Source organism: Chelonoidis abingdonii, chromosome 1 (assembly GCF_003597395.2).
Source record: "Chelonoidis abingdonii isolate Lonesome George chromosome 1, CheloAbing_2.0, whole genome shotgun sequence".
In the NCBI taxonomy this organism is placed as follows: domain Eukaryota; kingdom Metazoa; phylum Chordata; order Testudines; family Testudinidae; genus Chelonoidis; species Chelonoidis abingdonii.
In genome coordinates, this window is record NC_133769.1 from 247,256,372 (window position 1) to 247,270,925 (window position 14,554).

Sequence of the window (14,554 nt, forward strand, 5' to 3'; positions counted from 1 at the left end):
AAGTATTTCTGGTAGAGATGAATTACCAAGCAGACTATAGGTAAGCCAGTCAAAAGTGCAAGATAGATATAGTATGTCCAATGGCATTTTAACACCTGGATGTCAACACACGTGTATGTGTGCATGGGGGTAGATCTAAAATATGTGTATTCAGTATATTCCTAATAGATTTGTTTTCACTCTATTCAGGATAGAAAACCAGTTGAAAGGTATGTACTTGGATAGCAAAGATGATGGCGCAATCTCTAGAAATCTAGAGATGGAGCTGACTCAGACATCCCCTCCACACCATGCTAGCTTGCACGGAAAGGTGGCCGCTGAACCAATTGCCAGCAACTTCAATGAGCTTCAGCTGTTAAAGGAGTTTCGTGGAATGGTGTCTGTTCAGGGACAGCCACAAAAACCCTATCAAAATGGAGCAATAGGGCAGGATTGCTGTGTTCCCCTTGGGAAGGATTTCAGCCCGCTCGCCATGCAGGGGAGGTAAGGGCAAGAACCAACCGAGTCAGTTTCTTTTATTGAAAGTTGTTTTGATTCCCTTACGGAGTCGATAAAATATATTTTCTTTAACATCTTTCTATAACGTATGGAGTGAAAAGCTTAGCAGGAATTTATAGCAGTCGTAATTGCTTAGAGATGGTGGCTGGCTCAGCAGGTTCCTGGACTAATATCAGCCTTTGCAGCTGCTCTGCATCGATTTTGCTGTTTTCCAAATCTGAGACCTGGGTTTTCTTCACCACTCGGTGTGTTTTGTGATGGGTTTGTTTAACCAATGGAGAGAAAACTTCTTTGTTTTGAAAAAATGACACCCAAATTAGCAAACTACTTCACAAGTCTACATCAAGGTAATAAGCTGCATCATTACTGAGGAGGGCCATAGACATAAAAGACACTAATAATGCAGTCGTGAGCACAACATAATACCATACGTGGTCGTTTAGGATCTGATTACTTGAGGTCATGAACTCCTGCTGGGAGATGTTCTCTACACTCACTGCAGCCAAGGTGGCAGTATCAAGCCCTAAATATGTGCAATTCTATTTTTATGTTTAAAGTGGCGACTCCACAATATTGCTAGTGGCTGTGTAAACTTTCCACACCCATTTTCATTGTGCTGAAGTGCTTTGACTCTGAAAGGTAGCAATCGCTGAGCTCCTGAGACCCAGTTATCATATAGAAAAATCCAACCTGAAATAAATAGAATAAGCACTCCAGTGAGAGTGGGGGTGGGAATAAAAGACATTTAGAACCGTTGTCAAGAAACTTCAGTGGTTCTGAGGATTCTTGATGTCTATTTCATAGATCTATCTAAGGCTAGTAGGGACCATTGTGCTAATCTAGCCTGGCATTCTGCTTAACACAAGCCATAGAATTTTAGTGTTTGATTCCACCCAAAATGAAATGTTTCATTTAGATTTTGAGCATTTTTTAAAAATGTTTTTGCATTTTAAAAAATTGCAGAAAATTTGAAAACAAAATAACTTTTTGAACTTAAAAAAGTTTTCATTCTGAAATTGTTGAAGTAAAACATTTAAACTTCTTTGGAACTCTTTTTTGCTTTTTTGACATGAACAATTCAATGAAACTGACATGAATCCATGAAATGTTTAGGTATGACCAAATAAACACTTTTGGGAAAAAAAAATAGTGGTCTATGGGATGATATAAAAATATGCTCTTACTTGAAGAACTGATTTTTTTTTCCTGTTTGTTTGTTGGTTGGGCCTTTATATGTCTGTGAGAAAGAAGCTGAGTTAGGAATTTCAGGGGATCATAATTTGTCCAAAATTTCCTTCAGATGGAAATGTGGATATCTTTAACATTTGAAAAGAATTGCAACAAAAATAATTTATTAATAATTATTAATTATTAATAAAAATCAACTCATACTCCTTAAATATTCTTCTGAGTATTTTTACAAAATCAAATTATGTAAAAGCTCCTTAATTTTCAGTGCAGCAAGAATTATTATTGGGCTCATGGAAGTCAAGATGTGCTTTTTCAGAAACATGATGACAGTAAGTGGAGTATGAGAAAATGGGCTACGGTGTCTTGGGGAGCCCAAGACAACTCCTTTTGAAAGTCTTGTATGTGTCCGTATGGAACAGTGCTGGTAAATACAGTACTGATATGCAGTAACTGTACAGTTAATATACATGGTATTTTGAAGTTGAAAACAACATAAGATATAGACATTAGAGATGAAGAAGACATATTAGATCACTGAGTCCACCTTTTTGAAGTAAAATGAAGTTACTGTGGGTGATCTAGGGATAAATGTGCAATTACTGTATCATATTACAGAGAATGATGTACTCCTAGCTTTTTATAATAAAGCATTATGCACCAGAAAAGGGTCTGCTTGAAATTCTCAGCTGATCTGCCTTCTCCCCACCCCCAATGCAATTTCAGATCTCTACATGCAAATGCCGTTGACATAATAAATGAATCTTGCAGCATTTTTAACTCCCACTTTTTTTATCATGCATTATATCCAGTCTTCTGATAGCAAAAATCTGCATTGAACAAATGATGATTTCAGGTGAAATATTTACAATAGGACATTGAGGCCTGGATCTTGCAATCACTTATACTTGTGCTTAACTTTCCTCCTCTGAGTAATTCCATTGGAATCAATGGGATTACTCCTCATAGTAAAATGAAACATGTAAGTCTTTGCAGGGTCCAGACCCCAGCCTATATGTCCATGACTTTCCAGAGTAATGAAAATTTCACTTCTGATGTTGTTTAGTGTGATACTTACAGATGAAGAGTACTACTGATTAAAAAAGGTGAAGAAACAAACAAGCAAACAAAAACAGTCCTAGGCGCAGGAAAGAATCCATTAATTTGACATGTCTGTGTAATTTGTTTTTATGTATCTATTTAAGTCAAATTATCTTTCAAGGACAATAATCGCAAGGTGTCTAATTTTTCAAATGTATGCCGAAGCAAGCTGTTTCAATGAAGCTTTTTAAAGGGATTGAGGATTTACTTCAGTCAATAAATTAAACTTTAAGAAATTGTTCTTAAATTAACTGGCTGATTTTATTTTTCGAAGGTGGATGTCAATGAACTGTCCTCTGCATTTGCTGTAGCATGCTGAGGTGCCCACTTTCTAATGTGGCCCAGGTCCTGCCCCCATTCCACCCCTTCCCCCAAGGCCCCACACCGGCCCCACCACTTCCTACCCCATTGTGCCCCCCAAGACTGGCTTTAGGAAGTACGGGGCCCAATTCAAACAGTTTTGGTGGGGTCCCGGCAGGGATAACTTAAAAAAAAAATGTAAAAAAACACACGTGGTTTGTACTCACTAGGCGGTGCTTCGAGTCTTCAGCAGCACTTCAGCGGCGGGTTCTTCACTCGCTCCAGGTCTTTGGCAGCACTGAAGGACCAGCTGCCGAAGTGCCGCCGAAGACCCAGCGCGCTGCCAGGTGAGTGAAAATTAAAAAGGCGCCTCTAGCCAGGGAAGGGATTCTCACTGGGTGCGGGGCCCTCTTAGGCACGAGGCCCGATTCAGGAAAATTGGTGGAATAGGCTTAAAGCTGGCCCTGCTGACCCCTCCCCCGAGCACACTGTACAATCACTCCTTCTCCACCCCACCAGCGTCTCCTGCACGCTGTGGAATAGCTGATCGCAGAGGGCGGGAGGCGCTGGGGTGAAGAGGATGAGAGGTGCCAATTGGCAGGGCTGCCAGCAGGTGGGAGGTGCTGAGGGTGGCGGAGGAGCTGATAGGGGGCTGCTGGTGGGTGTTCAGCACCCGCCATTATTTTTACATGGGAGCTCCAGTACTGGAGTCAGTGCTTAGGGTAGTGGGTACATACCATGGAGGGTGTATTGCCTCCAGTTCAAGTACTTCAGGCTTGTGCTTGTTCAAGGATTTGAGGTCAGTTGTTAAGTCTTCATTAGATTTGTCCCTTTAGCCTGAGCTGCCATTTTACCTATCAAATCCTCTAACTTCAGCTTTCACTCTGATGTCTCATCTGATTCTATTGCTTCCCTCTTCCTCTTCCTAACCTCATTTGACCTACAGCCCTGTATCAACCATCATGGTGACTCCTGGGACCTTGTGTTTTCTAAGCACTGCTCCCACTTGGATCTCTCATTCGATATGTTCTCCTTTCTGATCACCACCTTATTTCCTTCAGTATCGGTCACATGCCCCCTGGTTGCACAACTGGGTCTTAAGAACTCCAATTTATCAACCTTTTTTGACTATTTTTTGCAACTCTCAGCACTCTCCTTTCCTTTCTTCTCCATGCCTTCATAGGTGACACATCATCTCCTCTCTCTCCTTCTCCACCCTTAACTCCTTGTTCCTCTCTCTCTGGCTGCTCTACCCACATCCCCAGTTCTGGGTCAGAACTCTCACCTGCTTCATGCGTTGCTTAGTGTTTCTGGAGAAAATCCAGTGACCACACAGTTTTCCTCTGTTCTCTCCTTTATTGAGGGGGAGAAAGAAGGAGAGGCAGAGTACAGAGTTTCTTGCCCAGCAGCTCTTCAGTGTTATAATCTGCTCATTTGATACCTATGTGTCTGTCTCCTTGACATGGAGGACTGTGAATGTGTTGGCATCAACTTCTGTTGATGCTCCCATCCATGTTGAAAGGAGTGAGGAACAGATGTTAGTGTTGGTGTCTCTGTTGGTACCTGTGGGCTGTTTTTGTTGCCGTCTTGTTGGTGAACCCTAGCATGGCAATGCCCCTTATTCCTCCTCTTCAGAGTTTGGCACCAGAGCCTCTTCTGGGAAAAGCTAAACCTTGGTTCCTGAAACCTTGGTCTAAGTTTTGCTACCATTGGTAATGGAACTCAGAATCCATGCCAGGGATCTCCACCAAAGTCATGGTAGTTTTGTCAATTCTCTGTCAGGACAAAAGAGATGTAGAAAGGACTTGATGACCGGGGGCCTGATGCTCAGCTAGTATCAGTCAGTTAGCCCCATTGACTTCAGTGGAGTGACACTGATTTACAGGAACTGAGGATCTGACTCCTGACATTACAGAAGAACCAGATTTTTTCCTTCTAGTAACAAAATGGGAACCCTGTGCTGACCCAGTTCATTTAACTTACACTTCCTCCTAATATCCTGCACGGAAACCATGCCCTTTCTGAGCTTTGCATTCTAAAATAACCCATCATCCACAAGTGGGCATAAGAAATAGACCTGATTATGCATTTCTGGTTCTCCTGCATCTAGTTCCCTTTTCTTCATCTGCCCATATTCCTCCAAAGTCATGATAATTGTGGTAAAAAGTGGTCACCATTGAAAGGTCAGCATATGCCATGAATAACATCTACAGTTATACAGGATTTTTTAAAAAATAGGGATATAAGAATGCTCCAGCTCATAAACCAACTACTAACTGAAAGGGTTAGGAGGAAATTTCCATTATGGGCAATTTCATAGTTTTGCACGTCTGGGCTTCATGTATATTTCTCTGAAGCATCTGGTATCTTCCACTTCCAGAAGCAGTGTACTGGACTTCATTAAATTGAACAGAGGTCTGATCTGGTATAATATTTCTTATGCTGAGAGTTGTGGGTCGTCTTCTTGATTCAATAGTTATCAATACATACTTTTGTTTTAATATGTAGGCATCTCAATAGCATGACTGGCAGATTAGGTTACCTTCACAGGAAAAGAGCTAAAGACTTGCTGTTTTTGTACCTAAAGCTGAAATTCTCTATATCTCAACTTGTGAGGCAGAAGAGGAGGCCTACAGCTGTGGGCTTATTAGGCTCTAAAGGCCAAATCTGAATTAATCAGGAAGAAGACATAGACGTCTCTTCACTTTGAGATGTCATTCAGACCTGAGTCTGAAAAGCTCAGGGCATTTTGGGGCTGGGAAAGACAGAAAGAAACCTGATTACAAGCCATTTCTTCACATAGCACTTTTGGGCCCTTTTCTCCTGCTTTGGATGTAATGGCTGGTCAAACCTTCCTTTGGCTATCCTGGTAATTACATAATCTGTTTTTAAGGCAAGTCAGAAACTGGACGTTTTAGAGTAGAAATTCTGCATTTCTGAAGGGACCATTCTGATCTGTCATATCAGTTGCCCACATATTGGAACAGAAACCAAGGCAGTAAGAATGATTTATTTAGAAGTTTGTTGTTAATCCATTCTCTTATGGGCTGGGAATTGTAGAAGCCTTCAGAAATCTGGTGTGCATTCAGGCTGCAGAGTACTAATGGGATTTGATTCCGAGGTGGGCCCTTTACGTGCTACTGCAGTACAAAGAATTAATAGTAACTTAACAAGTTTAAATGATATCCAAAATGATAATTTAGTTTAACACAGTTTAGTCTGGCCATATTAAAGATTCTCTTAAGCATTTATTATGCATGTGGATGTATTCAAAGATTATACAGTTTGTTTTCATGCATAAAATATACAATGTGAACCCCTGGAATAAATATACACTCTCTGTTGATTATTTAACCAATACTGGCTAATATTTGTGTGTTTTACTTGCTGTTTTAAAGCATCATCCACATAACCATGGTCCAGTGTATCCCAAATTTGAATATGATGCAATAGCCATTCATTTGAAAAAGCTTTGGAGGAAGATTGAGAGTTTGCTCATGGAAAGGGAGATCAGTGGGGTCCAAAAGGCTTTTCCATTGCTTTCATTTATTGGCTGGCTGAGAACTATTTTTTTTTCCTGCCTCTGATTCTTTCTATGATGCTGTGTGATCATTACTAGTCAGTTGCATAAATTGTTAGGGTGCCTAGGACTTTTGTATAAGCACTCTTTATTCCTTACATCTATAAATAAATATAAGCTATACACTGGAGTTACCAGATTCATTGAAATGTGTGAAATATTTATAACAGTGCCCAAAGGTGAAAGTAAGCTGGTACAGTCCGGTATGGCAAACCGGCGAGATCTGGTACACCGCCGACCGCACCAACAGGGGGCAGCTTCCTTAGGCTGGTGATTTAAAGGGCTCAGGGCTCCCTGCAGCAGCTGGAGCCCTGGGCCCTTTAAATTGCTGCAGACCCCCGCTGCCGGAGCCCCGGGGCTTTAGTGATGATTTAAAGGGCCTTGGGATCCCAGCCGCTGCTACTGCAGCGGAGCCCCTGGCCCTTTAAATCACAGCCAGGGCTCCTGGCCCTCGCTGCAGCTACCGCTCCTTCAGTGATTTAAAGGAACTGGGCCTCCCAGCCACCGCTACTGTGCAGTAAGTCCTTCAAGTTGCTTTCTTCCCTGACAGTACTTCAAACTTTTAGAAACACTCCTAGATTTTCTTGAAACAGGGATCATGGACTCTTTGAGTGAAGCTGAACCCAATACCTGGGCTTATTTTGCATCAAAATTTTCATGACTGTCGTGACTGAGACTGTTCTTTCCTGTTTCTGATATGGTAGTAACTTCATAAAGTTCCCATTATGTGAAAAGGAGTTGAAGATATTCTGTATCCTGAGGACCACCTCGTTAAAACTAGATGCAACACGTGGGACTGACAATCAGAAGGAAAGGTGTAAGAGGAATGAGGGAAACAAAAATAAACATATTATGTACATAGGCCAAATAAATACATTAATATTAGGGCTGTCAAGCGATTAAAAAAATTAATCACAATTACTCACATGATTAATCATACTGCTAAACAATAATAGAAGACCATTTATTTAAATATTTTTGGATGTTTTCTACATTTTCAAATATATTTATTTCTATTACAACACAAAATAAAAAAGTATCACTTTATATTTATATTTGATTATAAGCATTTGCACTTAAAAACTCAAAATAGTATTTTTCAATTCACCTAATACAAGTACTGTAGTGCAATCTCTTTATAATGAAAGTTGAACTTACAAATGTAGAATTATGTACCAAAAAAACTGCATTCAAAAATAAATCAATGTAAAATTTTAGAGCCTGCAAGTCCAGTCCTACTTCTTGTTCAGCCAATTTCTCAGACAAACAAGTTTTAATACATTTGCAGGAAATAATGCTGCGCGCTTCTTGTTCACAATGTCACCTGAAAGTGAAAACAGGCATTCTCATGGCAATGTTGTAGCTGGTGTGGCAAGATATTTATGTGTCAGATGTGCTAAAAATTCATATGTTCCTTCATGCTTCAACCACCCTTCCAGAGGGCATGCGTCCATGCCGATGACAGGTTCTGATCAATAAAGATCCAAAGCAGTGTGGACCGACACTTGTTCATTTTCATTACCTGAGTCAGATGCCACCAGCAGAAGGTTGATTTTTTTTTTTTTTTGGGTGGTTCAGTTCTGTAGTTTCTGCATAGGAGTGCTGCTCTTTTAAGACTTCTGAAAGCATGGTCCACACCTTGTCCTGTTCAGATTTTGGAAGGCAGCATAGATTCTTAAACCTTGGGTTGACTGCTGTAGCTATCTTCAGAAATCTCACGTTGGTACCTTCTTTGTGTGTTGTGAAATCTGCAGTGAAAGTGTTCTTAAAATGAACAACATGTGCTAGGTCATCATCTGAGACTGCTGTAACATGAAATATATGGCAGAGTGTGGGTAAAACAGAGCAGGGGACCCCAAGGAAGTTAAACTTACTCAAATTTAATTAACATATTATTTTTTTAATGAGTGTCATCAGTATGGAAGCATGTCCTCTGGAATGGTGGCCAAAGCATGAAGGAGCATACGATCATTTAGCAGATCAGGCACACAAATACCTTGCAATGCCAGCTACAAAAGTGCCATGCAAATGCCTGTTCTCACTTTCTGGTGGCATCATAAATAAGAAGAGGGCAGCACTATCTCCTGTAAATGTAAAGAAAGTTGTTTGTCTTAGCGATTGGCTGAACAAGAAGTAGGACTGAATGGACTTGTAGGCTCTGAAGTTTTACATTGTTTTGTTTTTGATTGCAGTTATGTAACAAAAAAAATCTATATTTGTAAGTTTCACTGTTGTGACTACAGTACTTGTATGAGGTGAATTGAAAAATGCTATTTCTTTTGTGTACACTTTACACTTTACAATGCAAATATTTAATAAAATAATATACGCTTTGATTTCAATTACAACACAGAATACAATATATATGAAAATGTAGAAGAACATCCAAAATATTAAATAAATTTTTAATTGGTATTCTATTTTTTCAATGTGATTAAAACTGTGATTAATCGTGATTGATTTTTTTAATCATTAACTTTTTTGAGTTAATTGTGTGAGTTAACTGCGATTAATCGATAGCCCTAATTAATATCAGCTGTTTCTATTGTCCGTCTACCTAGCTGTTATCAGTTGCCAGTTACCACTGGCATCACAGTATATCTTGAAGAGGGAGGCATTTGAAGGAGTGCAGGAAAGTGGCTTTATGGATTAATTCAGGGAAAGTCTATGGCATTTTGGGTTCATTTGAATTACAGCTGAGCAAACAGCAGACAATTTATTTGGTGAATTTAGTACCTTTATTTGTTAATGAATTATCCAGGAACAGACCTCAATTTTTATACATTTCTTTGTTGTTTGAAATCATTCAATGAATGATTTATGTGAACATGTTTCATTATTGTTTATGTATTGTTCATCAGAACTATTGTTCTGAGCTTTTACTCTGCTTATAATTTGTTGTTCACAATAGATCATGTTATTGCTTCTGTTTCCTGACTTGCTGAGAAAAGCCCATAATTACCTTTTAAGACATAAACTTCCAGAGAATCCATATTCTGATGAGACTTCTTGCAAATAAATTTCACTAGTGTGAATGTTTGTGCATAGTGAATAAGAGGGGCCACAAATACTCCCAAAGTGAGTTTAGGGCTTTTATTCAAATGAATATTTACAAATTCTTTTTTGCCTTGTCAAGCTTTAGTTTGAACCCAAAATTCAAAGCTAAATTTAGGGCAGTTTTGAACCTACAAAGATTAAAACTGAAACATTATTTTACATGAACGCCTGAGAAATGGTAGAAAACGTCTGAGTCCTGCACTCTTCTACTGTTTTCCTAATGGTTGTCAATGCGGTTGTTTTGAGGTCTTCTTAGTTAGGCCTCCAAGGGCAATTGTGGAAAGATGCCAGTGACATATGAGCTTCAATCTGCTTTGGAATATGACAGCTGTTTCATCATATAAACCTCTTTTTAAATGTAGGAGGCTTTTAATGTTCACAACATTTTTTACATTATAAGGTCAAAGAGTTAAGCCAGTCAGACAATCAGACTTCCAGAAGAAATAAACTGTATGTAGGCAATTACAGCTGATAAATAAACCATTTCTTGGATTTACATTAGCCAATTTAGATGAATAGATTCCAAGGTCAGAAGGGACCATTGTGATGATCTAGTTTGACCTCCTGTGTAACAGAGGCCATAGAATGTCCCACAATAATTCCTAGAGCATATCTTCTAGAAAAACATCTAATCTTGATTTAAAATTTGCTGGTGATGGAGAATCCACCATGAACCTTAGTAAATTGCTCCCATAGTTAATTACCTTCACTATTAAAAAGTTGCATCTTATTTTCGGTCTGAATTTATCTAGCTTCAGCTTCCAGCCAATGGTCCTTATTATACCTTTGTCTGCTAAACAGAAGACCACATTATCAAATATTTGTTCCTCCTCGTGTAGATACTTATAAACTCTGATCAAGGCATCTTCTTTTTGTTAAGCAAAATAGATTGAGTTCATTGAGTCTATCACTATGTGGCATATTTTTTAATCCTATTATCATTCTTGTGGCTCTTCTCTCAACCCTCTCCCGTTTATCAGCTTTCTCCTTGAATTGTGGGTACTAGAACTGGACATAGTATTTCAGTAGCTGTTGCAACAGTGCCAAAACCAGAAGTAAAATAACCTCTCTACTTCTACTCAAGAGTCCCATGTTTATGCATCCAAGGATGAATTAGACGTTTTGACCACAAGGTTGCACTGGCAGCTGTTGAGTATCCACATGACCCCCAAATCTTTTTCAGAGTCACAGTTTCCCAAGATAGTCCCCCATCCTCTACGTATGGCCTACATTCTTTGTTCCTAAATGTATATTTTTTGCTTACTGTCCGGTTACTAAGCAATCCAGATCACTCTGTTTCTGTGACCTGACCTGTCCTCTTCATTATTTATCACTCCCCCAATCTTTGTGCCAGCTTCAAACTTGATCAGTGATTATTTTATATTTTCTTACAGGTCATTGATAAAAATTTTAAATAATGTAGGGCCAAGAAATGAGCCCCGTGGGACCCCACTAGAAACATACCCATTCAATGATGTTTCCCTGTTTATAATTACATTTTCAGACCTATCGGTTAGTCAGTTTTTAATCCATTTAATATGTGCTGTGTTAATTTTGTTTCATTCTAGTTTTTTAATCAAATTGTCTGTTTTGTGGTACCAAGTCAAATGCCTTACAGAAGTCTAAGTATATTACATCAACTTGATGTAATCTCATAAAAAATCAAGTTAGTTTGACAGGATTTATTTTCCATAAACTCATGTTGATTGGTATTTATTATTTAATTTGTTATTTGAGTCCCATATCAGCTGCTCCTCTATCTTGTCTGGGATTGATGTCAGACTGAGAGGCCTATAATTATCTGGCATCCTGTTTAAATATTGGAACAACATGGGTTTTCTTCCAGTCTTCTGGAACTTCCCCAGTTTTCCAAAACTTATTGAGAATCAACATTAATGTCCAGTGTGCTCTGCAGCCAGATTTTTAAAACTCTTGGATGCTAGTTATCTGGAACTGCTGATTTTTTTTAAAAAAATCTAGCTTTAATAGCTGCTTTTTAACATCCTCCCGGGATACTAGTGGAATGGAAAGAGTGTTATTGTATGATATGACTACATCTATTTCTCCCTAAATACAAAACAAAAATATTTATTGAACATGTCTGCCTTTTATGCATTAGTATTGGTAATTCTACCATTTATATCTAGTAGTAATGGATCAATGCCATTGTTAAGATTCTTTTTGTTCCTTGTATACGTAAGAAATGCCTTTTTATTGTCCTTAACTCTGCTGGCCATAGACTTCTCTTTTGTTTCCCTTTGCTTCCTTTATCAGTATTCTATAATTCATACCTTCTGATTTATATTAATTACTAATAACTTCCCCTTTCTTCCATTTTTGTATAGGTTCCTTCACTTCCTCTCTAAACCAGGTTGATTTTTGTAACCATTATGACCTTCTTCTTTGATTATGAGTTTCTGCACATGTAGTAAAGTGTTCTTAAACAATTCCCAATTATCATTCAAATTTTTCTGATTAAAATCTTCCTCCCAGCTGATATGGTTCATATTTTTTTCCAGCTTTGTGAAATTGCCCAAGTACATAGTTTGGACTTTGTTTTGTTTGCACATTATACATGAGATCAAGTCATGATAACTTGTATCTAAGCTACCATTACTTTTTAGTTCTGTGATTAGTTCTTCTTTATCTGTCAAGATATCATCTAACATAGAATGCCCCCTGTGTTGGATGCAACATTTTTTGAGTTAGGAGATTGTCATCTATAATATTAAGAAATTCCAAAATGTTTTATTTCTGGAAGCATGAGCCCTCCAGCATGTGTCACTATGTCCACAGAGCTTATTTTCTTACACATTACAGATAGGTGTTTAAGGAGCTGCTCATGCTTTTCCCTAGTGTGATTTGCTACTTTGTAGCAGACTCCAACTAACACCCCAGCTTGTGCTTTACCTGTTAGGACATTGCTCCATAAACATTCAAGATCACTTTTTTCTGAGTTATCAGTGACACAGAAACAGGAAATGCCTAGGTTCCTAACATTGGTGTATAGGCAATTCAAGAATTTTTTCATATCCTTTGGTTCCTTGATTAATTTTGTTCTTAATATCTCAATTTTGTACTAAATATGTGCTCATACCTTCCCTCTTTTTACACCTCCCCTTTTGTTATTAGTTTAATGCCCAACTTACTACTCTAGTCAGCCTGTCCCTGAGCAAATTTATTCCTCTTCTACAGAGGTGGAGTGCATCCAAATTATACAGCCACTTCTCCTCACAGAAGATGGACCAATGCTCCACACAACTAAAACCCTCCTCCACTTAACTACTAAGAGGTTCACTTCTAGAATCTTCTGCCTTCTGTCATCCTTAGCTCATGGGATAGGAAGGATCTCAGAGAAGATTGCTTGGACATTCTTCAGCACACTTCTGCATTCCCTGAAGTCATCTATTATCTGTAATGTACCTTGTGACCCATGTTGTTAAGTGCCAGTCTGAACCATCTCCAATCGATCCTTTCCCATCAACTTTAGAAGCCTATGCAGTCTCAGAGTGATGTTTTGTGTCTTGGATCCTGGAAGACAGCACACTGTCCTCTTGTTTTTTTGTCCCTTGCAGAATGTTCTCTCAATTATTTGTAGTACTGAATCCTCCAAAAGGATTGTCTGTCTTCCTCAGATGATTGGAAGTCTCTTTGTGGGCAAGCTTGGTTTTCTTACAGGTTAGGCCAAGCTGCCATCCACAAATTGTATCCAGTACAGCTCTCCATTCCCTTGGACTAGTTGGATCTTGAAAAATATCTTCCAGAGATTCCATGTTGAGGACCTGGTTTTGATTGGATACTTCCAGCTGTATGGAATTCCTCCTAGTCCTTGATTCTCTGGTGGCCACAGCCTGCCCTTATGTCTCCAGCTGTGTAGAATGCTACCCTCTTGCCTCTGCTAGTTACAAACTGCTAATTATGAACTTTCTGACTTTCTCTGTGTCCGACTCCTTGTTGGCTAACTTGGGGACTTGCTGTTGGTCCAAGGCAAAGCGTATGACCATTGCCCCACCTGGGCACTAATTTCCCACACTGTAACATTTTATTGCTAGAACTCTTTTACCCCTTGTTTCCTGGTGTTACCAGTGCCCATCTAGAGCACTCCTGGGATAATAGGTTTGACTGGTGATGCTGAGATTCTGAGTGCTACATGGGAATAGAAATCTGGAATAATAGCCAGTCAAACTGATTTCAGTTACTAGACAGCGAGTCATGCCTCAGCTTTCTCCTCACGTAGGTGTGCAAGCAGGGGCAGCTCTAGACATTTCGCTGCCCCAAGCAGGGCGGCATGCCGCGGGGGTGCTCTGCCGGGAGGACAGCAGGCGGCTCCGGTGGACCTCCCGCAGGAATGCCTGTGGAGGGTCCGCTGGACCACTGGAGCTGCCTGCTGCGCGACCGGCAGAGTGCCCCCCGTGGCATGCCACCCCAAGCACGTGCTTGGCGTGCTGAGGCCTGGAGCCAGCCCTGTGTGCAAGGGCTCAAATGCACTGGAATCAATGAGGCTTTTCTGAGGGAAACCAGCACAGGACATCACACAATGCAAAAGAGCACATGGTGGGTGTGGGGAGGAGTTAAGCGGAACTGAGAGGGTAGGGCTGGTGCCTGTGTAAATCTACCTGTGAAAATCCCCTCACTGGTGTGGGGAAGGTGTGCCTAGACACTTACTGCACAGAAGGCTGAGGAGTGGTTCCAATGCTGCTCCATGGCCTGGGGAGGGGAGTACAGATTCTTCAAACCTTGATGGACGTACCTAGTAGTACAGCCTATTAGCTCAGCTGGGATGTGACAAAGAGGATTTAGCCCCAAGTTTCTGTCATGTTTGAATTGAAA

The 14,554-nt window shown here is 39.8% G+C and overlaps 1 protein-coding gene across 1 annotated transcript in view; it reads left to right on the top strand.

Moving 5' to 3' along the window:
- The first annotated feature begins 211 nt into the window (after positions 1–211).
- OCA2 (OCA2 melanosomal transmembrane protein) overlaps positions 212–14,554 on the top strand; it is a 313,569-nt gene continuing 299,226 nt past the window's right edge. The window contains exon 1 of the mRNA XM_032768621.1: positions 212–483. Coding sequence (XP_032624512.1) covers positions 212–483 — 272 coding nt within the window. The remainder of the gene's footprint in view (positions 484–14,554) is intronic.